At 39.3% G+C, this 24,570-nt stretch overlaps 3 protein-coding genes across 5 annotated transcripts; 1 reads left to right on the forward strand and 2 right to left on the reverse strand.

Moving 5' to 3' along the window:
- Positions 1-65: 65 nt before the first annotated feature.
- nudt4a (nudix (nucleoside diphosphate linked moiety X)-type motif 4a) lies at positions 66-12,100 on the reverse strand. Its single transcript, XM_056386812.1, has 5 exons — positions 11,609-12,100; positions 7,204-7,314; positions 4,886-4,930; positions 4,528-4,615; positions 66-1,856 (listed from the first exon to the last, which is right to left on the reverse strand). Exons 1-5 carry the CDS (start codon positions 11,705-11,707, stop codon positions 1,630-1,632), a joined length of 570 nt encoding a protein of 189 aa, XP_056242787.1. The 5' UTR covers positions 11,708-12,100; the 3' UTR covers positions 66-1,629.
- Positions 12,101-13,899: 1,799 nt separating this feature from the next.
- On the reverse strand, positions 13,900-19,997 carry ube2na (ubiquitin-conjugating enzyme E2Na). Of its 2 annotated transcripts, XR_008828907.1 has the most exons (5): positions 19,829-19,997; positions 16,617-16,863; positions 15,988-16,128; positions 14,959-15,200; positions 13,900-14,838 (listed from the first exon to the last, which is right to left on the reverse strand). XR_008828907.1 is itself a non-coding variant. In XM_056387874.1 (4 exons), exons 1-4 carry the CDS (start codon positions 19,856-19,858, stop codon positions 15,154-15,156), a joined length of 465 nt encoding a protein of 154 aa, XP_056243849.1. In that variant the 5' UTR covers positions 19,859-19,997; the 3' UTR covers positions 13,900-15,153. The 2 variants fall into 2 exon arrangements, 1 of the variants encoding a protein (XP_056243849.1); XM_056387874.1 differs by having other exon boundaries at positions 13,900-15,200.
- Positions 19,249-24,509, forward strand: c1qtnf13 (C1q and TNF related 13). 2 transcript variants are annotated; one of them, XM_056387872.1, is made up of 3 exons: positions 19,249-19,778; positions 20,827-21,031; positions 23,037-24,509. In XM_056387872.1, exons 2-3 carry the CDS (start codon positions 21,001-21,003, stop codon positions 24,107-24,109), a joined length of 1,104 nt encoding a protein of 367 aa, XP_056243847.1. In that variant the 5' UTR covers positions 19,249-19,778; positions 20,827-21,000; the 3' UTR covers positions 24,110-24,509. The 2 variants fall into 2 exon arrangements, with proteins under 2 accessions (XP_056243847.1, XP_056243848.1); XM_056387873.1 differs by lacking the exon at positions 19,249-19,778 and adding an exon at positions 19,911-20,047.
- Positions 24,510-24,570: the final 61 nt, after the last annotated feature.

Genomic DNA, 24,570 nt, shown 5'->3' on the forward strand with positions numbered 1-24,570 from the left:
AGATTATACACAAGTGCTGCTGTCCTGTTCTGCTGCACTGATTAAAACACTTGGGGCAATGGGGATAATCAATAAACGTTTTTTATTTAAAAGGTTTTTATATACAACATAGTGGTGCACAACATAATATTCCAGTCACACATGCACAAATAGAAAAAAAAAATATTAGATGATCTTTCCAGTGCTCCTAAGTACATGAGTCACTGATATAATAGACTGAAATTATAAGATAATTTGTATTCTTTCTGAGGTGTTGACAAAAAAAAAAAGAGTCTGGCCAGTGACCGTGACTTACTGTCCTAGTTTCCTATTCATCATGGAAGAAGGGGGTATTTCCCTATGAAACATAAATCTTTTCAGTCACTGCATACTAAATACTGTACATTCAATTGTAACATGAAATCCAAGTTTCCTTCAACATCCTATAGTTCAAATCTATTCACTGTAAGGGGCTGGTTTCAACAGTTGTGTGTAAGGCAGTCTGCACTGCTTCCCATCAGTGATGTAGGATGAACAGTGTTTATGAACATAACACACTTTACTGTTGTGTAGGCACTTAAAAGAATCAGACTAAAGCACAACATATTGTACCTCTACTCTAAAACCAAAGCCTCCTTATTGTATTCTCAGACATTAACAGGAGTTCACATTTGTCAAATGCACTTAATAATGATAGTGTCTTCAGAAGATATGTATGATACAATCTGTGTGTAAGTGTTAAATACTCTTTGGCACATGTGTAAGTTTTGATTACTTGACTACAGATCTGCTCCACTACACAGAAGCCAATATTTATTTTAACTGTGCCAATATGCTGTAATTAGTTTGATTTAACAGTCAGCCTGACAACATTAAAGATTTTTGCAAATAAAAGGATGTTTTAGGCATGACTCCTTTAGTGTAGTGGCTGGTTTGCAGTTATTCCCCTAATCTTTATTACAGTGTTACGCTGTTACTAGTGATTAGATATGATAATGTATGTACTTGTAATGTGGAAATGACCAGAAGAACAATGTTGTTCACACTTGTTGCATCAAAGTAGACTTTGCCCTAACTCTCTTTAGGGGAAATACCACAGAAGATTTAAACCATGGTGAGGCGACAGTAGTTTACTGTCAGAAAAGTACACAAAAAAAAACTTAACTGATAAAAATATTCATAAACATGTATCTACTCCTCTTCGAAATGTCTTGCAGAATGATAACATTTGGCACTGAGTCACTTTGGGGATAGGACTTCCTCTAAGAGCCAACACTTCCCAGTACTGGCCTCCAGGAAACCAACCAAACACTCTGTGCACTGCCAATCAAATGTTCACAATGTAAGACTAAGAAGGATCTTCACATTGCATAAGCAGCACACTGAGAATATCCATCTAAAGCTGAATGCTTTCAAAAGGAACACATTTGCTCTATTAGCTGGTGATGGTTGGTAAAAAATAGACATATAAAATCTTAAATATACATTTTGGCACTCTTCAAGCCCACTTCAAAAGGGTTTCAAATAAACTTCAAGAAGTCTGTACTGTACATATTAAGAGGCTGCGTTAGTAATATAATGAATGCAGAAGTCTTTTTCAGATCATATGCTCATCCAGGTGTCCTCTCAAAAGAACTGCTGGTGATGGTCCTATCTGTTGACTAAATCTGAGCCCTGTGTGGAGCAAACAACATAGTGAGGAGCGTTGTTGTCCATCACTTGGGAGCTCGGACTGTTGCCGTTTGTCGGGGTACACAATGGACCGCAGGTGGGATTGGAGGTGTTTGTGAGTCTGCGCAGGTACTCTGCGTGGACAGGCTTGTGGCTCTGCAGAACCTTGATGGCTTCATCAACCTTGAACCATTTCCGCTTCCTTCCTGCAAGAACATCAAAGAAAGTGCAAACTGTCAGCATATGGTTTACACTGGCCAACAGGTAGAAATTTGGTGTTGTGCTGAATGACGCTTCAGTACATTTTGCCCTCAAGCAGAAGCCTGCCATCCCTTTAGATGCCTAACAGGAAGTAATTTTAATAAAACTGAAAGATAACCAGATGAAACTGCCACTGTACTGCAGCAACTAATATTCTTCACTGGAGCTCTTTAGCTGTGCTACTGGTCACCTGACCGAGTGGTGAGTAAGACTGCTCAGCAAGCAAAATAGTTGCAATTTGCTATACCACAATATTACACAACACACTCAAGAATAAAGTGCAGCACGTGTTGCAGCACTAAAGTCAGAGTGGAAACAGACATTCCTGACCTTCTTCAGTTAGTTTATGAAGCTTTCATGTCAGCAAACATTACTAAAAAAAAAAAAAAAAAAAAAAAAAAGGATCTTTCATAAAAACAATGTACACAGTAAACCGTCAGCTGGGGGTTATTTATATTTTCTTCAAACCCATTCCCTCCCCCTATTCAACTTGCATCAGCATTTTGCTAAAGGAATTCTCTGTAGCCTGCGATAATCAGAGCGCGGTGTGAGAGGGGAGGATTCACCCACTTTATGTTGACATCGTGAAGCACACCACCACTGGTCTTTCAACCGAGGGGGAGAGTAAATTAGACCAGTAGTGCCAAACCCATTCTGCTCAGTCCGAGCCTTCGCGCAGGGTAAGGGAGGACAAGTAAGGAGGGGGCTGTGGTGAGTGATGATAACTGAAAAACAACTGGGCACAGCGAACATTCCTCCCCTTTGTGAACAGGCTCTATTTCTGTAGGTGAAGGCAGTAAATGATCACAACCACTTTTTTTCTAGACCAGTTAGAACTAGTTTATGTTCTGAGTTACTAAGTCCCCTGAGAAGCATTAGGTTTAAAATACCAAACACACTCAAAACAAATAATAGTAATTATTTCCGGCAAGACTTCATTACATGCTTGTGCATAATCGACATCAAGAGCAACCTTTTCAATACTGAGACTAAAGATGGGCAGTGGAATATTAATTTATGGGCTGCAACTAATGATTATTTTCATTATTGTTTATCTGGTGATTATTTCCTCATTATTTCCTTTATCTTGTGATTTATGAAATGTCAGAAAATTCTGATCTTGTTTTCACCAAACAACAGTTTGAAATGTTAAGATATTCAGTTATTATCGCATGAAAATAGCAAAGTAAATCCTCATCACTGAGAAGCTGAAACCAGAGAATGTTTGGCAGTTTTGTAAAATAAATTACTTAATTATCAAATTAGTTACAGATGAGTTTCCTGTTAATTGACAAATTAATCTTGTTATTTACTAAATATGGAGATTTGTATCATAACATTGGCGTAGCGATGATTCACTTTGTCTGCACCTCCTGCTGTTGGAGGGAATATGGTCAAAATATCAATAATGTGGAGCACATGTGGAGTGGTAATTAATTTTAACCCCACTAAACTACTAATCTGTGTTTAAGGGAGGAAGACAAACTGTTGCTACACTTTCTCTGTCTGTATTTTAAGAGTGTAAACACCACAGGTCAGGTGGTTTGACTTCATCAATAAGTATGTGTCCCAGTTTCTCAGCTTACAAAGTGATGAGCGGAGGCCCAAACAGTCTTTCTGAAGTGTTATCCTTCATTGGGATCTTAGTGAGTCACTACAATATGAGCAAAATGTGAAATACTGGTTCACAACCTTTTCTGGTGAACAGTGAATATACAGACTGATGCTTAATCAAAACAAAAATTCAAACCAAAGGGACTTATCTCTTCCCTGACTCAACCTTCTGACCTCCTTCTGACCTGTGATGTACACATGGGCTTTTTTATTGCCAAAAACAAGAGACCAACATGGGTCAGAATAATTTCTGTATGCTCTTACAACTGCACACAGAAATATTTTGATCTATGTAATAACACGATTTATGCAAAAATGTTTTAATTTGCCCCAAAACCCTCCGCGTTCAAGTTTCCATCTTGGTGCTGTGGAGCAATGTTTTTATGAGTTGGTCCCCGCTTTCTATGCATCATGAATGTGTTAAAGGCTATTCCACTGATCGACCCGCAAAGAAACACCATCAAGTGCAAGGAAAAGGAAACTTCAAGCTAGGAAACATGCATTTCATGATTCATAATATTAAAGCATGGCTTTGCAAGTGTTCTGCAAGGAAGAAAATAAACTCAACATGTTTATTAGACCTCAATGATACACACAGTGTGTTCTGGTGAGGAACACTCGATGTAATCATGAACTTCGTCTGTGTCAAGAAACCTCCACATGGCACCTTTAATTTTGCTCTATGCAGCTGATTGAACCGCCTTACTTACTTACTAAACAGAGAAAATTATCGAAGTGCATGTGACTAAGAGGACAAAAACCTCTACAAAAGGAAAAAATGGTAGTAAGGGGGTTGATGGCCTCAATAAAATTAGGTCAGTTTGAACAGGCCCCTGAAGAAGTACAGTGACATGATATACAGTCTGACTGTATTTCAGTCTGTGTAAAAGGCCTATGGCTATGAATTAATATAGAGCTTGTTGCTTAGTTTCTGTATATGGGTAAAAATACCTTATTTTAATGCAAAAATATTAGTAATATGACTTAAAGATAGGTGCGTACCAATGTTGACAGAGTCCTCCCAGTCTTCCAGTGTCTCAGTCACAATGAGGGTGTAGACGTACGTCCGGTGCTTTCTGTCTTGATTGTGCTGCAAAGGTTTAGATTAAGACACTACTTTATATTACTTCTGTAAAATGTATCAAAGCTATGAATGCAAAGCTTTTATATAAACAGAAGTTTCTTTTATAGACATTATGTGAACAAAACAACTCAATGCAATGACTGACTGTGAGGACTGGCACATGGTAGGTACATGGTAGGGTTACCAGCTATGCTGATTTTTGAACATTGTGAAATATTGTATTATGTACCACATGAGAATTCACTACAGTTTCCCATGACAGTTTAACAAGCTTACCTCAAAAATCCCAAGTAGTCTGCCAAGCTTTCCCCTCACACCAGCCTGCACACACATGTAGAAAACTTATCAAGAGTCATTCAATTCATTTACATTCCAGTGACTACACAGGGTCGTATACTGCCAGTACTGAACATTGAAAATTTGTCCTTCCAGCTCTAGCAAAGCTGACTGAAAACACTCACTGTGCGATATTTTCATACAGCTGTGACACAGCAAGAACGCATGACCTGGTGTGAGGAACAGCTTGTCTCTGTTCTAATGTGAACATTTTTCTCATTTAGTAAAGGAGACCCTGCGGCGCGGTGCCATCCTAACATGGCCACGTGACTGTGAGACAGCATAGCAGAGAGGAGCAGGTAGACCTAAACATAGTCTGAATCACAGGATGATGACAGAGAGGGGCTTGACACAAGTGCACTATACCAGTCAAGATCCATTTCTGCTTATACACAGTTTGTTTAGATTTTTTTGGCTCTGGGAACATCATCAACACACATATCATAGAGTAGTGGAGGTAATTTGTGTGAGAGTGATAGTTTAACCTCTTCAGACCACTAAAGAACATTCACACTCATTCTTCAGTTTAACTGGTGAGAACTCGTAGACATACTACTACCTGAGATGAGGGGGGCAGAAGTGGAGAGTGCTTTCAAGAGAGTGTGTGATTCCAAAAAAGATCAAGAACCACAAGTGAGTTAATGAAGCTTGTGCAGCTTGCTTCAAGTCAGCAGATACTGATGACATGTATTAGCTTTTTGTCAAAAATGATCCATGTCGCTGGATGGTAGAATCATCCCAGGAGCTAATGGCTTTGTTTAGCGCCTTGCTGTGTGGCATATTTCAGACTTATCCTCTCATTTTATAAGTTAAGATCCAGAACCTCACAACAGACAGACACAATTGCCGGGTCCCAAATCCATTAACAAACCAATCATGTGATATTTCCGAGCACTTTTGTCAAACCTCGATCTAAGATTGCTGTAGTTCTTAGAGAAAGAAAAAAAACTAAAAATTACACACAATTTCCTAATTGATAAATATCACATCTGTGCACAAATTAAAACTATCAAATGGATGTGATTTTGATGTTGGTTGATGTGTTGAACTTGACAGCAGCGTATTAAAACATGACGTTTTGAATTGTTAGCTTGCCACAGCAGTTGGTTTGCACATGTCTGGTCTGGGAGGCGCAGGATGTGGGTAACTGGAAACCCTTCCCAAATGTCACTGCCATGCTTCAAAGCTGTCAGCACACAAGGCAAAAGCTCACAGCTCACTCTGGACAACTACCAGCAACCCATTTTACTAAACCACAGAACAATTAACTGGTCATTTATGCATCACAGCCAAACATTTCTATCCCTCATCTGGATTTTGGCTCACAAAACAGTGGGAGCATTTCACACTGTGAACAGTGACGACAATGACCGCCAAGAATTTCTGCTTATGACAATGATTATTTGTGTCTGTGCCTCTAGCCAATGCAAATTAATAGAATATATGCTGATTTTTTTTTCTAGAATGTGCAATACTGACTTGGCAATAAAGATGATACATGACCTGTGCGTTTTTTTGCTTGTGTTATGGTTATGTAAGGTTGAAGGGTCAAACCAGTGGTTTTGCAGAGCTTAACTGCATTAAGACTATCATCACATGGCAACTTAACTATGAGATGAAATTTTGAAAAATTTCTCTTTTTCATGAATTCATGTGACTGTGGAAAATCCCAATATCCAAAACTTGGGGAGTTGGCCTCCACACCATAACTTTTCAACACATGAAATGACCTAGTTCGCAATGTTCATCTTTTTTCTTGTTGTTTATCTTCCACTTTCATTTTATGACAACATAGCTTGTGAAAGCAATACTGCTCCTCAGCTGACCCTCACAACTCACATGTTGGAAATTCCCACAACCAAATGAGAACACCAACAGTAAAAGTTCCAACTCACACCTGCATGATCATGCAGCAGTATCATGACTTTGACCCTCTTCAGGATAAATTACCACCATGCGAGTCTCTGAAAAAGGATTTTCATATTGCACCAAGAGAAACTGAAAACAGTGGTCCCTGTTTTTCAGTTTCTCTTGGTGCAATATGAAATCCTTTTTGGTACAGTGGTAGAAAATCCATCTAAATACAGAGAGTGTGTGTGTGTGCGTGTGTGTGTATATATATCTGTAATAAAAAATGCAAATACACCAGTATGAACAGTTAAAAGTTTTTACTGGCTGTTTAAACACCAACCATAAAGTGTAAAACATGAGCACACACATAAATTGTACCCCTCTGTAAATGTGTCCAACGTGCTCACCTCTTCGTACACCTCTCTGACGGCGGCCCCGCAGGGCTCCTCCTCAGGCTCCATTCCTCCTCCTGGCACAATCCATTGGTCTGGATGTCGACTGCTGCTCACCAGCAACACCTGCCAAGGAGAAAGGCCTTCATCAGGTCTCTGCTGCTGAGGTCAGGAGGCCAAAAATCACGCCAACGCCATGCCCAAGTTTAGAGTCCATCATCACTAAAAGGTGTCTGGTGGCAGCTGAGTGCGGTGCTATTCATTTGGCAGGATGCGTATTGAACATCTCGCATGTCATGCCAGTCATTCACTTAATGCAACATGAGTCTGTGGACTGAGCTCTTGTGCATGACACAATCTTCACCACATAAATAAACTAAGTGAATGAGAGTAACTAGTGTGATTTTTCATCACTCAGCCTTGTTGTGATTTGACTGATAATCAGAAAAACAAGTATATAAGTAATAAAGTACAGCCATCTTTAGATTTGCTATTATTGTGGGTATGAAACATTATACTCGATATCATTTTATTTGGCATATAATTTCCCGACATGACAGCATAACTCATTTAAAATATGACTACAAGAAGCCACCAAAACCTTATGATATAATGCAAAACAATGAAATATCATGAACAACAACCTAACTATTTAATACTGTTAAAAGTTAAATCAAAACCTAATTTTCCCAACAATTAATTAATTCAACTGACAATGATAAAACATTAGGAACTGGAGGAGCTATGAAATATGACAAAATCAGCCACACACTATGTTTAACTGACCTCAGACACATGCAGTTTGGTCTTTTTTCAGCACGGTGCCCCTCTGGAGATGCAGTCATTTGACCTCAAACCATATCTGGCATCACACTGACCCACATTAAGTTCACATGTGAATACTTTCTGAATCCTGCCTTCAGCTAACCGGACTCGTGAAGTCACTGTATTTTCCAGCGCTTCAAACCTTCTTATGACTCTCCTGACAGCAAAGGTTGATCAAAAACTAGGACCAGAAATCAGCTCTTTGCATATCTAACAGCAAAGCACAACTGCTCCAGCCGAGGTTTCCCGACATTGAGATGTGTCTGCATACCTCCTGAGAACTGATAGTGGAAGTATGGAAGATTTGTGAAGAGCACTAATGATAACATCTTCACTGCCGTCAGAGCTGGTCTCCATTGCACAAAAATTACTGTGATGAGTGAAACTTTATGCTAAGTGACCCTCAGCTGTAACCGGGTCAAACCCAATGAAATAAAACCCACAAGAAATCTCAGGAATCAGAAAGTACTTAATTCAAAATTTATTTTTGACAGTCTCGCTGTTACCTGAGCTTATGAATACACCAGCCACATCAAGAACAGCTCATAAAGAGCTCCTGTTTGCACGCTTTGGATCATTGGCTTAAATGCATAAATGCATGTGGTGTGGGTGTGACAAAACTCGTTCCCTGTCTCTGTTCCTGCATTTACCAACTCTCTGGAGACCATATGATTTACTCTTAACACAGGCAGCTATGTCAATATTTATGTATGGATAACAGGCCTAGTTAGAAGGTACAAGTGATTTCGCTGTCATGTGATATCACATTCAATGACCTGAATCTGCAGTAGCCACTTACTCTCTGAAAGCTGCTGAGTTAGCTTGAGTCTTTACTCTTACAAGTGCCTTATTAGGTTAGTAGGACAAAACAAACATTAACTTTTATGCATGGTTCACATTATGATTAGAAAGTTGTTAAAATATGGACAGTAATATAAAATGAAAAATATAAATGTTAAATCTATAGCAATCCTAGAGTACAGTTCCTATAAAAAGTATTCTATCTGTGTCCCTGCACACAGTCCCTGAGGACTGTAGAAACACTGGCTGCTGTCTCACTGACACAAATGCACACAACACACACATGCATGCGCAATTTCACTCAAACGCCATGTGAAACACGTAGGCATTGCACGTACGCAGCTACTGGCGCACACACACACACTCACTCACTCACTCACAAATTCACAGCCAAAAAGGCTTTTCAAAAAACCACTGGATCAGCAGTTGCCTTTCTGTATGAAAACAAAAGAGCTTAGCAGAGAAGGTTAATGACCCCAATAAGCACTGCACACCTCATTGAGAGCTCAGAATGAGGAAGAGCTTTGAGTGAGCACATCCACATCAGCTTAAAAGGTGATCACACCTGATCACAATCCAGCTGAAATATTGTTGACAGATATTGTACTCATACTAAGATAGATGAATCAGGTATCATGAGGGCAAAAAGTTAAAGCATAAATGGAAGTTGTGTTTCTTTCATGTTATTATATATTTTATACAGTGATTGGCCACAATAACACAAACACCTATACAATATAATGGAAAATGATACAAATACTTAAATTTTTATTTGATTTTTAGCAGAATCAAAATTACTGATTAATGCATTAAATGTATAATAAATGATTAAATGATTTAAAAAAAAAAAGTGTTGCTAAAGTTCTTGTTTTTCATTAGCATCTTGTATGATGTCATGCAAAAAGTTTGATAATTCATTTGCCATCTCATGTTAATATTGTGATACTGATTTCAACCACATTTCCCAAACCCTGCCACTCATTCTAATTATGGAAACAATATGTGTTTAGTTAATTGAGACATTTTCTCATGTACAGGATAATTACCCACAACACTTATTTGCCAATTACAGCATGTATCACTACTCAAAGAATAAAAATAAGCTATAGTATAAAACTGTAATTTTCCTTCTATTATAACAAAAGGTGGAAATGGACTGATTGCATTATTATTCCAAGTACAAATAACATGATGCCATCCTGTCCAGCATTTTGCTGCAGACCTGTTCCTGTCCTGCTGGACTCCAGCTAACATATTGAGGAAGAGACTGTAAACCAGGCATGAAGACTGGATGGAAAGTTTACCACAAAGTGTGACGTGACACAAGCAATCAAAGTGAAGACAGTGAGGATGAAGGACAAGACGATCAATGAAGGACAAGATGATCATGGCATATAACACGAGGCCGTTTCAGCATCCTCAAGTGCAATCAACAACATTCAAAGTGACTTTTAGCGTATGTCAGCACGTACGTCTAAGAGGAATAGCAGAGAGAGAGAGAAACCATGATGAAGAGCCACAGAGAGGGAGAGAGATGGGAAGGGGAATGCGTGTGTGAGCACGAGGAGCAGGAAAGCAAATCTCTCAGGGGACAGCAAGTGCCTGCACCTTGTTTCTATAAATTGCAGCTGATAGGTCACTTGGTGTTTAGCACACAGTGTAACACTCAACCCCCTGCCCAGCCCCCTACGACCCCACTCCTCCTATCACATGTGGTCCTGAGATGGGCTGCCGTCACTAGGCAGACACAGTTGTGATCTAGGACACCACCACCACCCCCTCCCACCACACACACACACACACACACACACACACACACACACACACACACACACACACACACACACACACACACACACACACACACACACACACACACACTGAGTCTGTGTGGGAAAACTCCTGCCTGTGCTAATTTTGCTTTATGGCCTATAATTAAATACAGACTAAATATGAATGAATGTGACAAATGTTTCAGCACTCCAGAGCAATTATACTGCAGTTTAGAACAGGCAAACACATTAAATGGAAATGCAGGAGGAACAGAGTGAAAGAGTTGCACGGTGCCTCTGCAAAGGATTAGTGATCACAATGGCATGTGTAGATATGGAAATGATCTTGTATAATAACCACATCAGCTGATACCAGTATATGAGTGAATATAGATGCAAGATTTTAAAATGACAAGTGGTAATTATAGGCCAGAGCTATAAATTACATGCAATATTATACCTATGAAAAGCATCTGCAGTTAACAAAATATGACAAATAAATTCTTGTGTGCAGGGCTTTCGCTGACAGCAGTGCAGCCAGCACAGTTACTATCTGGGCACAGTGAGGATGCCTTGTCTTTATGAATTATGAGTTATCTGGATTTCCTCTTGGACAGGAAATGAAAAATGATGGTCTCCTGCTAGGTGCAGGTTACAGTGGGTGCCAGCTTGTTAAGACGCCCTGTTGTTTAATAGGTCAAATATTTGGCCCTTCAGCCAAGTTAGGTTCACCTCTGCCCAACACCTCAACTAACATCAAACACGTGAATGCACTCTGTCTCACACACACAAACAAAAACACACACACACACACACACACACTATTAAACTGAAACTCAGTCTGTTTATGTGCGTGTCAGATGATAAAACAGGATACTGTATGATAGTCGGCGAGAGTTCAGGAGTTAAACTCGGACTGTGTGAAAAATAAAAGCCTGGTTGGTAAATGCTCTTTTCTCATGGCCACCACTGCAAACAGTTTAACTACCAACTTCAGCCGTCGACAGACAGACACATCTTACCTCGTCCTCCTTTTCGGTTTTGAAACACAAACACGCCGCTCTTCTCTTGAACCCTTCGCCGTCGTACGTCCTGGTCTGGTTGGGCTTAAACTTCATCATATATGTTCCCAAACGTCGAGTGTCAAGAAACGTAAAACAAAAAAAAAAACAAAAAAATGTTGGGAACTGAAAAAATCTGGCTTCAACCAAACGCTAACGAAAGCGGTGTCTTCTTCGGCGGGAGACAGCAGAGGCAGTGTATCCCCACAATATCCCCAACTCGGCTTCTTCAAATAGTCCCAGTTAAAAAGTGTGCCCTCGGTTCATTCATTCCTGTGCTATGAGACAATGTCAGGCTGCATCTGGTCGTATATTGTGCCTACCATAGTGGTTTAGTGCCGCTGTCAACACGCATGATTCAACAAACTCACTCACATCTATGGCCGGCGAGCCGCCACCAGCTGACCTGAGAGCTGCGCAACAAGCTGCCAGTCAGCTGCGCTACGGGGAGGCTTGTGTTCATCATTAACGAAACGATTTATAAGCCAAACGTAGATCCAGTATCTTTATTCAGCCCGCAGCTGCACGCGGCATAATAATCACAGAAAACGACGAGTGAGTTGGTTCAACCCTAAACCAAGGCGCTGTGAAGATCAATTGAGTTCAAGCCATTTGAGACGATTAGTTTGCGATGACGGTTGTTGTAATTCATAAATTACTATTTCTTTACAAATCTTTTCATCATCAATTTTCTTACAAACATTCAACCCACCTTCCATCCATATGTTTGAACAGTATAAAACCTTTATGAATGAAAAGTTTAATTGAAATATGAACAAGCAAATATGCCCCAAACATTCAATGAACACAAAAATAAACCCTGACTTCCTATCCTTGTAGCACATTTGCATTACATTTATATTTATATAAGCTATTACATTTTTTGGATGGTTTAAGTGGAATGAATGAATTAAATCTCATATTTGTAGCAAGTTTTTTAATTTTAACCAATTAAGGTGTTTTTAATCAATTTGGCAATCGGTTATTGTTTCATATCCCGCCTAATATGAGTTGCAAAGGTACATATTATAGCCTATTATGTATTTAAGTCATGTCACGATTGCCCAATTTCCCATAGTAACCTAAGGAAACATAAAGTAGTTATCTGCTGTTTTAAGGTCAAACAAACAAAACAACATAAGTCTGAAACAACTTTCAGTGCAGTGAAGCAGCCTGGTGGTAACACTCTGGTTATTGACAGTAGCATGTTTCTTGTGAACTACTTAGGTTAAGCCTGTATTGTACTGCTGAGTCTAACAGTTACAGAGCTCAGGGCTTCCCTCTAGTGGATGAGGACAGTATTTAAACCGCAGGATGTGTTCAAATGTGAAAATGTTCAGAGGTGTTTAAAAGGTTTGTGAAAAGTCAAAGGGCCTTGCTAAGCTCTGCTAAGATAATATGCATACAGGCCACAATCTTCCAGGCCAGTGGGACAACTCTGAAGAGCCTTAGTACCTTTAATTTAATCTGACTGAACCAGATCCATGTGGCTGAGAGGACCCAGAGTTCAGATTTATTCTGTTCACTGTGTCAAAGTTGTAGGGTTTAGATTTAGACAACGGCATCAGTTTCTTTAAGTACATAACATGAGAGATCTGATTTCTTAATGGTTTGAATAAACAACACGGTACATAGTAGTATCGTGTGTATAAAGATGTGTTTAGTCAGAAAACATGATAAACTTAGAAAGTCCTGTGTACCTGCACAGGTGTTTTCACTTATTGTGGCTAATTAGACCTCATCAAGCTGAATTTGTGCAAAGCTGTGGCACATGGGTCTGATCTCTCCCAGTCCTGCGAAAAGGTGTAATCAGGCAAAATAAGAGACACCTGTGGGGGTGGCCCATATAGTTTGAAAGATAGTATATAAACTGGCTTTACCTCAAAAAGCTACATTAAAAGGTTGCTTACACTTGGTCACTTTAACACATAAAGATAACGTATTTATGTATGTGTTCTGTATAATAAACTTAAAAGGGGCATTCTGCATGATGAACACTTAATGTGGCAGTTTTTTGCTGATAACACAACTGTACTTTTATTTAAGTGAATTTTAATGTTAAGTTTGTAGGATTTTAATGTTTAACAGAAAACATTTACATCTGAGTACTTCTTGCACTACTGGTTTTGTTTATGACCCTTCTTACCAGTGTCTCACAATCTGCCAGCTATCCCCATCAAAATTACAATATACATCAGCAGTATGTCACAATTGTCTTATATGTATCCCATCAAGAATCACACGCAGGCAGCTATTTATTAATCAATAGATTTTATTTACAGAACATAAAAGTATGCAGGTGAAATGTTTCATAGCATTCTGAGAGCAGGAAAACATTTCCTCCCCACGTTGATAGAAAGAATGAATTTACAAACAGTGAATTGAATATAGACTTTTCAGCCACAGACCAATTACAACAGTCGACAGTCACAGTCTTCATTGATCTTTTGGAGTTTGATCCCGTAACGCACAGCATTTGGCCTTGCACAGGTCAGTCCCTCAACACCCCACCCCAACATCATGTCATCAAACAACTGACAGCTTAAATCCTTGCTTTGTGAAATAAATGCCATTGGAAAAAGTAAACCACTGAGGCTTGTAGAATTAGACTGTGATCACGTACAGGGAAACAAGCATAGTAGTTAGTATGGCAATAGCAAGAAAGATTCACACATAAAAGACTGGATATGGTAATAAAACATATACTATGTTCTAAAACTAAGGAAAGGTCCACAATGTCCACCTTACCCTCCACATTCTCTCTCATTATCCCCAAGCTTACAGTACATCTACACTGAGAGTGGTTCAAAGTTAATGCGGCAGGCTCAGTTTGTTTTTTAGTCATATTATTTTAAAGCCAGATGTGACTTAATGACGACGCATGGCTACGATTGCTTATGTGTCCTGCTGCACCATCTACACAGGACAAAACTCTGGTCCATCTGCAGGCGAGTGTCTACATACAGTGGGTTAGTAGTAGTTAGCTGCACGAGAAAACCAAGTTAAAAAAAAAAAAAACAAACAAACATAAAATGTATACCATATTGACCACATCTAGCCAGTCTCTCATCCTCACCCTTTCCACGGCTCTGGGCTCTCCAAACCCATGGCACCCTCCCCCAAAACAATGTGGGACATAGGACACCCTCTTCCTAAATGTGCCGGTTCAAGCAGCAGTTGGCAAAAACCTCCTAAAATCAATGGACAAAGAAAGCCAGGTGAGAAGATCTAAAACCTCTGCCCATGCATTTCAGCAGTAGTGAGTTGGGACAAAGACGAGTCATTTCATTACTAGTGTGCATTTAACTCACCAACTGTCCGTAGTTGTTTTTTCCTTTACATTATATTCATGTTTATTTTATAATATACATATATATATATATATATATATATATATTTAAGACTGTGTCCTTTAAATGCAAATGAAGTAGGAAGAGGTCTTGGCAGAACATGAGGAGTTGCGTTCACACTTGAATTCAATTTGCATCTCCACTTGTTAGGCTTCTCTACACTTCATTTTTGTTTCCAGCATAAAGCCTGGTCCATGACTTGGCTGTGAACAAAAAAAAAACACAGAATAATAAGATGAGTTGTGTAGAATTTACTAATATGGCTATGAACTACAATTAGCGTGTATTGTGAAAGATAAAATTGTAAAGACGTCTCCATAAACCATCTCACCACCTGCAACCGTCTTCATTCATTAAATAAAACTTTATTGTGAAAATGGACATTGAATTCTGACAAAATGCTATAAATTATAAATCACAATTTTCACCTTCAAGACTAAACTGGGAGACACATACCTGACCACCTTATTGCTGCTTGCAGCTTTTATTTTAGTTTTGATGTCATTAATGCTGTAACTACAAATGACCACAAGGGACCCCTCTTAAGTCTCTTTTATGCCACTGTATTGCAGAGTAAGAAACAATGGAAGAATTTATTTGGAATTTGAGAAATGTTACTGTTTTTAAAGCCCTTTTAAATCTTTATATAATAAAATAAATTAATATATAATTAATTAATTAAATAAATAACTAATATAGTTTTGGTGTCCCTTATATATACATTATACCATATAGAGATATGGAATAGATAAATCTGGTCAAGATAATTGAAAAACAATACAACACCAAATATAAAAATCTGCCTGGAAATGCAAAATAAAGTGTACACTGAGATTTGCTTTTGTGTATGTATGTATGTATGTATGTTTGTATTTAGGCTGTATATTCCTTTATTCCAAACGACAGAGGGGGAAGTGAATGGCCCACTAGACAAGCTGGATATAAAGTGTAATAAACCCCTGTTGAACCTGGACAAACCACAGTTCTCACCTGTTTCTATGGCTTCAGCTTCATTGGACTTCCACTTCTCTGCAACATCATTTGCTAGGGGATCATCAGGGTTGGGTGCACTTAGTAATGCCTGGATTGATAGCAGCACAGTACGAATCTGCAGAGCTGGTGACCATTTGTCTGAGAAAAATAAAACATGTAAAGTAGTGAAAAATGAGTTAAGCTGTATAGTGTATCTATTTTTTTAATGAGGAGACAGTGGTGACACGCAGCAGTAGTGACAGAAACCTCCAGTTAGAGGTCACAAGTGTAATGTAAGAGGCCCTTGATCTTTTGAGCAAGATGAAATTGGCAAATCCCTCGCTTCAAAGGCCAAACATCACAGGACAAAATACATACAGGATTTCCTACAGTAACAAGCCAGACTCAACAGAGCGAAGATACAACAGATACAAAGCACCTGCTTGGGAAGACACAGACTTTCTCTCAATTGTTATTTTAAGCTCTTAGAGGAAGAATACAAGTTTTTTGAGGTAAAACACACTGTATATCACACATTACAGCTGGAGACATCTGAAAATGGGTTCCATGTCAGACAAAAGGTCATGAAACACACAATCTTCTATGTTCCTAAGCAGTAACTGTGACATTATTATGTAGTGACTTACCTTTCAAAATGTCTAGACATATTCTTCCCAACTTGTCTACATTGGGATGATATATTTTGGTCATGAAGCGTACTTTAGGAGCTGCCATGGGATATTCTTCTGGTAAAAAGAGTTCAAGTTTAAATGTGCCCCCCTCAAAAGGCGAGTCCTGAGGTCCAGCAATGACCACATGAAAGTAGCGGGCGTTGCTCTCATCTGGCTCTGCCTTGATGCCTGGGACAGGCTCTGCAAGCAAACGCTGAGTTTCCTGGTATAGAAAAAGAAAAAGAAAAATTAATTGGTGAAAAAAAAAAAAAAACTCCACTGTCACAACTATAAAATCTTATGCAGACATTAATTAATGTTAATGTTTTTAGTTAAATCATGTCAGGAGAGCTACTAGAGATGCTTCTTTTGTAAATTTCAATGTAATGTGACCATTACAAGACAGTTCTTTAAAAGGATAAAACCATTTTCCAACTTTCTGTCTATCCAAAAACTTTTGAGATAGTTACTATTTACCAGGGCTGCAGCTTACGAGTATTTTCATTATCAATTAATCTGAAGATTATTTTTTCCATTACTCCATAAGTCGTTTAGTGTAAGAAATGTCAAAGAGCAGCAAAAAGTCTTTAAATGTCTGGTTTTGACCCAAAAGCAGGAAAATTTTCACATTTGAGATGCCTTTTGCTTGAAAAACAACTTTCACAATGAATTGATTTTTAAAATAGTTAATGTTTATTATTCTGTAGATTGATTAATTGATTATTTAACTAATCATTCCTTCTCTAATATTTCAATAATACTTCAGGATTTTTAGTATTTGCAAAAGCATATTCTTCACATAGCAGTATCTTAGCGGCAAGATTTCAAAGATGTACCAACTACAGAAAAGGCAACAACCAAGATATCTGACAAAGATCTATTATGTGTTACATGTGTTATGCTCTTGTGTCTGTAGTATTTTGTGTCCTTTGGTGATTGCAGACACTTGGAGCCAGTGTAATGTCTGTTAAATTACAAAGCTGTGATTTACACCAAGCTACACCTGTACCATGCAGGATTTTTTTTATTGGATATTGGTAGAAACCTGTTTAAAAGTAAAAGATTTTTAAAAGCCCTCACCTGAGAGCTGTATGCATCATTGTTATTCTAACAACAGTGGTGGAAGGCAGGAACTGGACTATAGTGATCTTGGCTTTTATACTTAAACACAGAGGGGAGGGTGGCGTTGACTGCAACAGTGACTCAATGCTGTGAATCTGAAGACTCTCTCTTCAGTATGTAACTGTCTTCTAGAGGTGACACACTGACTCAGCCACCAAGCCACAGGAGACCTTATTGCCATTTCCATCAGCCACTGCAGTAAGGTTACTCGCAACTCATACTGACAGCCAAGTGACTTACAGAAACACTCACCTTTACTGTAAAAGAGGAGCAGATATCTGGCTTGTGAAATGCATGAGGCAGCATGAGTGACACACCTGAGAGATGCCTTCAACAAGGAAACTACATTCAAACTCACTGCTTTGCATGTCATTATATTGACTACAACACTGCACTGTACAGACTATTCTCCAAACTGCAGTACTGATAACACACTCTTCCTGCTTTTCCTTTGATTATTTACATTTTAAATTTAAACCTAGTATCCCTTTGTGCCTGTTTCAAATGCAGCCTCATATAATAGGACAATTAACAGGACAAATATGTATGACTATGTGTAAAAAACAAAGCATCAAACAGAGCTTGTCAACAGCCGCCACTCTTGTTTTCGAACCTCCTCTCCTGAATACAACTGGGAGTGAGATTCCTGAAATGTTTCAGATAACCCACAGACAAAACCATGCAGTGAAAACACAGACGGTAGAGGGGCTCCCAGTCCCAGTCACACGCTCTGAGGGCTCAAGGGCTCGGCCCGCTAAGTACTGTTCCCAGCCTTCCCACCTTTTCCCACCAACAGCCTGTCTGTGGTTTGCATACTCACACACCTGTGCAACTTTCTCATAGATACCATTCATGTTCCTATAATGCATTTTTGATCAACCTCAATGTAAGGTAGGCCTTTACTAATTAGACAAGCTGCAATTTTTCAATAGTAGGGTAGATAAAGAGATAATGAATGTTATTTATATAGGTAATGCACTGACGGGTTTCCTAAGGAAAAAGAAGAGAGTGATGTTGCTTCAGCATGGCTTGTCTATAACCACTTAAGACAAAATTAAGACTCTATTACAGTGTCAGACTGGTATTACATGAAGAGACAGAAGCAACTGAGACAGAAGATGTTACAACAACCTACCTACCAAAGGCTGGTTACACCAAATATTGATCTAATTTTTTTTTTACTGCACTTTACTTTTAGTGCACAAAACTTTTGGACAGTCATGCGCGTTTTCGCTGAATACTGCTACTGTCACAGTGCGGAAATGTACTCGTCCCTTAAAGTAATGGTACTATGGTTTTGCATTTGGTGGTGCAGAATATAAGACACCTCCCCCGAAAAGCAAAGGACTAACAGCTGCCAAACGGCAGTGACAATACTGTATCACCCTGTTTGAGCAAACTGCCCAGCCCTCTTTGGTTAGATAGCTAACATCACTGATGCTGATGCTGCCCCACAGTCACGGGCCATGCGGCAAATGTCTGATCAAGTATCATCCTACTTTATTACTTAGCTTCTATTATAGCACATCTGTTATGATGCTATGGTGCAGCTCCTGGCTAGTAACTCACTTTTAAACTTTCTACAAGAAGCAAACATACCATCTTAATTTCACGTATGGCTAAATTAACAGCACAATACAAGGAGTATCAGACAACATTTAACCTTGTTAAATGTTCCTGTTTTAATCATTCAAATATAAGCAAAGCTAACAAACTAGCCGGGGTTAGCACAGTTAGCCTGGTGAGCCAGTCCTTTAGTTAGCACCACAGTCTGCTCAGTAGCAACTTGAGAACAACATCGTGCTTCTGAAGTGCATTTGGAAAAGACAAGCCCGGCAAAGAGCACATTTATCCGCCATTTTTACAAGGCGCTGATGTTTTCTTAACCCACCCTGTGTCGGTGTATCTTGGCACGGGAATGAAACGGAAGTTACTTTAGCAAAGTAACGTTAGCGAGCTGGATGCTAACGTTAGCACACAAACCTGTCCACCAGCAGAGCATTGGGAGTTCAGACTGTATGTGTGTGTGGAGTCTCCAATCGTTGTTTTAAGTGTGAAATAATTACCTTAACAATCCTGCGGGGCAGTCCTGCCATCTTGTCTTAAATGCGGGCTTTTAGCTCTCGATGCCTCCTCTCTGTCGTTGGCATTGACAGCAAACACACGTCTTCCGGGTCCTTTGCGTCCTGACAGAGGATAGATAGCCGAGAAGAGCAGCAGCTCATCGGATGTACAGTCAGTGTTTAACACAGATATCATGTAAAACTGCATCAATATAAAGTTTAGTAAGTGTAACATCAGACGCATCAGACTTATGCACCACAGCCCTGCAACTTATCAGGATAGCACTACTGGAGTCATCACTGACAATTTTGAATGTGAATTAATTTGGTCTTATAATAACAAATATTTTGTCACAATGTCAGAGAAATGTATTTAAAATTCTACATTTCATTTACCCAATTAATCAATTTCTAAAGCAATGTATTAATGGCATTTCTGAATTCCCTGGATATTGTGATATTAGTAGGCTACAGAAACAAATACATTTATTTTATCACAACTGATGTGGAATATATTTTTGAAAATCTGTGTGGGACAAAGATTCTTTTACAGGAAAAAAAATTCAAATTATATGAGAACAATGCTTCAGAAATCAGAATGTCATCAAGAAAATGCTCATCACATTCATTATTAAATAGTTTGAAAAGGATAGTAAGAAAAGGTATTCTTAATCATGATTTTACTGTCCATATTAATTTTCATCTAAGTTTAAATTGTCTGCATGACTTTCACAGAGTATTTTAGAAAGTATCCCCACTTGGTTTACTTGGCATCATATCGCACTTTAAGAAGTGTATTTTTTTGTGGGGCACTTTTCCAGCACTTGTTTGTCTAAGATTGCTTCCTCTGTAAGCAAATGTTTCTCTGAAGCTCGCAGACTTTGTGCTATTCTACCTGTTTGAGACAAAACAAACCGTGAATTAGACGTAACACTTCCACTGGCCAGTAAGGCTGCATGATACAGCTGGATTTCCCTTTTCTTTTTTCTTTTTTTTTGCAGTGCAGGTTGGAATGGGAGCTATAGATTGGAGGGAGTTTGGAGCTCCTCCCTGACAGATCTGTATGGACAAAAGCTTTGTCCCTTTGGGTGTCAGGCCTGTTACGTTGACATCAGCAGTGCAGCAAACTAAGAAGAACTTTCAATCTTCTGACTAAGAAGACTAAGAAATCCAGGATGCCATTTCTGCCCCAACGTCAGCAGACAGGTGGGTTTGATATCTCTGTAATTCGTTAATCTTTTTGGCACAATTTGTACATAGAAACAGGAATGAAATAAGAAATCTATGTTTGATCTGATTTTTATTTGCTTTGGCAGGAGTATAGTAAATTTTACAAGTCTCTCGACACTACAGAGACTGTTGAATTTTGTCCTAATTATGATTGATTCTCTGATCTAGTTCATAGTATTCATGCTTTATTTTATAATATTGTCACACAAACATGAAATCTGCTCACTAAGAATACATTGTGTCAGACTGGAGATTTTGGAATATTTAGAGGTTATTTTTGAAAAGTTTATTCCAAACAAAAGGTGATAGTATCCGAGTATACTACTATGTGTAATCCTGACCCTGGGTTTGCCACCACACTTTAGCACTAAACATCTATTATTAGCATTTTGTAAAATATGTGTATTACAGGCAGCCAGGGAAACAGCCAGGTGTAAAATCTGAGCCTAGAATATGACTAATGTTTGTTGCCTTTACAGGTGCAAGGTTTCCGCTCATGTAGTCATGATCATGGAAGCTCTTCTGACCAATCTGACCTTGTTGGATTTGAAATTGATCTATTTCTGTACATATATGTGAACATCATAAAATATTTTTATGGCTTCTTTAGTATCTTTGTTTAAGACAAAGGGGTTTTCTAGCTGAATCTGAATGTGTCTTATATGTGTCAAGGTGAAATGGCAGAATTTTAGGAATGCAAAAAAGTCCCTTAAAAATGATCAAAAAGACTACATTTTCACAAAAAATGTAGTCAAAATAACACTGACTGATTCATGCAACTTATCCACACTTCTAAGTATTGGTTCATTTATACTTACCAGTGGTGTCTTTTAGCATTCTGCCCTGCCCCACCACACCAACTCTCCGAAAGTTTCCATTGTTAACACACACAGGAACAGACGAACCAGCGGTTAATCTGGTCCCTTCTCTCAGTGCACAGAGAGAACAGACAATATCAGCCACATTACAGGGGCTTCTGCTCACACTGCTTGATTTGAGTTGGAAGATCTATTTCGACAGGGCTTAGCCAGAGTATTTTACTTAGATACATTATGGGTTAAGCTCTGGCTGATACACAAGACTGAGTCTAAACAAAGTGAAGACTGACTGCCAGCGGTTTTGACTTGTGTCCCCTTAAAATGAAGTGAAGTCTACTTGTGACCCCTCATCACAAGTTGTGCCCTGTGATGGACATGAGCTGTAAGCAGTTCAACTAAACAGTGTTTTTTTTTCTTTTCAGATAGTTTCACTGAAATGCTTTTAGATGTATATCGCATTTTATAAGAAATAAGCAACGATTGTAGAAAGGACATTGAGACTAAAGAGCTTTCTGTATCAGATGTTTTCTTTCTCATTGCTTTAAAGCAAAAGCTCCACATTTTCAGAAATATGCTTTTTCACTTTCTGATGGAAAGTTAGATGAGATGATCAATGCTGTTCTCCTATCTGTCTGGTAAATATGAGGCAACAGCCAGCAGCCAGTTAGTTTAGCTTAGCACAAAGACTGAAAAAAAGGGGGAACCCCAGCTTTGTCCAACAGTGACAAAATCTTCCCATCAAAACTTAGCACCAAGAAATAGTGCGGCACTTCCCCTCCCATAAAAGGGCAAACTGTTGTTTTTACACTTCAGTTTTTGCACAAATTGAACAAACAAGATAAAATGTGTTAATTTGTGAGTTTAAACGTGCTGGTAGGGGGACTGTGTTACTCATGGACAAAGCTAGGCTAGCTGTTTCCCTCTGTGCCCAGCCTAAGCTAAGCTAATCAGCTGCTGGCTGTAGTTTCACACTATCATAAAGGCATGAGAGTGTCATCAATTTTCTCATCTCACCCTCAGAAAGAAAGTTAATAATGTTGAACCAATCCTTTAATCATCCACTGACCCCCTTGTTCATTTTGAACATCACAATCATCTCACATACTAACTAACTCACTGTGTCTGTCATCTGTTACTGTCCTTTCCTTGATTTTCCTTTTTAGCTCAATGGAGCACACGCTGCTACCTGGCATGTTTATTCATCATGATCACCCACTCTGGACCAGTTACTCCGCTTACTGCCCCTCCGGTGACAACAGGCCTCCGCTCTGCTTTCTCTGCCACACAAACCAACAGTGTAGTAGGAGGCAAGCAGAGGGCAGTGACCTTCAACAGGCTCATGGTTAACATCGGAGGGGATTTCAATCCAGACACTGGTCACTTTCGCTGCCGTATCCCCGGGGCTTACTATTTCTCCTTCTCAGTGGGGAAGTTTCCAAAGAAAATGCTTTCTGTCATCCTGGTGAAGAATGGGGAGGAAGTGCAGGCTATGGCCTATGATGACTACCGCAAGAAAGGAAGGAAAGTTCAAAGCCAAAGTGTGATGATCACTTTGAAGGAAATGGACACAGTGTGGCTGCTTTTACAGCAGAGTCCTCAGTATGCTTTGTACAGCAATGCTGGTCCTTACATCACCTTCTCTGGCTACCTCATCTATCCTGACAACTCCCCAACCAGCTACATCAGCAACCACCTGGCCCCACCAGGGCTGTCCTACCCAAACTGCCCCCCTCAGGCTGATCCCCAGGCCAGAGGTCAGGCATCAGAGCAGCCACGGTCTGCCTTCTCTGTGGCACGGACATCCACACTCATGGGTCAGAGTAGCAGGCAGCAGGACAAGCCAGCTCTGAACTTTGATGTGGAGTATGTCAACATTGGCGGCCACTTCAACAAAACCTCAGGCCTGTTCACCTGCCACTTCCCGGGGGCATACTTCTTTGCCTTCACTGTGGGGAAACACCCTCGTAAGGCTGTTTCTGTGAAGCTGATGACCGGAAAGGGCGAGGTGCAGGCGATGGTGTTTGATGAAGACACATCGAAGAGACGGGAGATGCAGAGTCAGAGTCTGCTGCTGACTCTCCGTCAGGGTGACAGTGTTTGGCTGTACAGTCAGCAGGATGAGCGTTATGCTGTCTACAGCAACCAGGGAAGGTACACCACCTTTTCTGGCTTCCTAATTTATCCTGAAGAAGTACCGCTTACATCCCCAAACAACCAGGACAGAACTCACTTCTAAATGTCTTCAAAAAAAAAAAAAGGAAAAAAAAGAGAGAAGATAGCAGAAAGAACTCAAAATTTGTTTATGCAGAAAATCTGTAGGTTATTTACATGAAGAAGATAAAAACTTGAATCAGTGGTCAGTATAGAGTAAGTACATTTACTGCTTTGTTTCTTTGCATATTACATTTTTTTTAAGTAAATAATGTAATTGCAGGCGTAATATTTCTTGCCAGATTACTCCACAAGATGGTGCCACATTACAATTATGGACACTAACTAGCATGCAAGAGAGTTTATTTTTGTTCTTTAAGTGCAATTAGCCGTGAAACAAAAAGAATATTCTGATTCTGTAGTAAAACACACACACACACACACACACACACACACACACACACACACACACACACACACACACACACACATATACTTTTAAAATCAAAATTCTGTTTTGTTTGTTTATTTTACATGTAAAAATTA

The sequence above is a fragment of the Seriola aureovittata genome, chromosome 10 (genome assembly GCF_021018895.1).
Source record: "Seriola aureovittata isolate HTS-2021-v1 ecotype China chromosome 10, ASM2101889v1, whole genome shotgun sequence".
NCBI lineage: Eukaryota > Metazoa > Chordata > Actinopteri > Carangiformes > Carangidae > Seriola > Seriola aureovittata.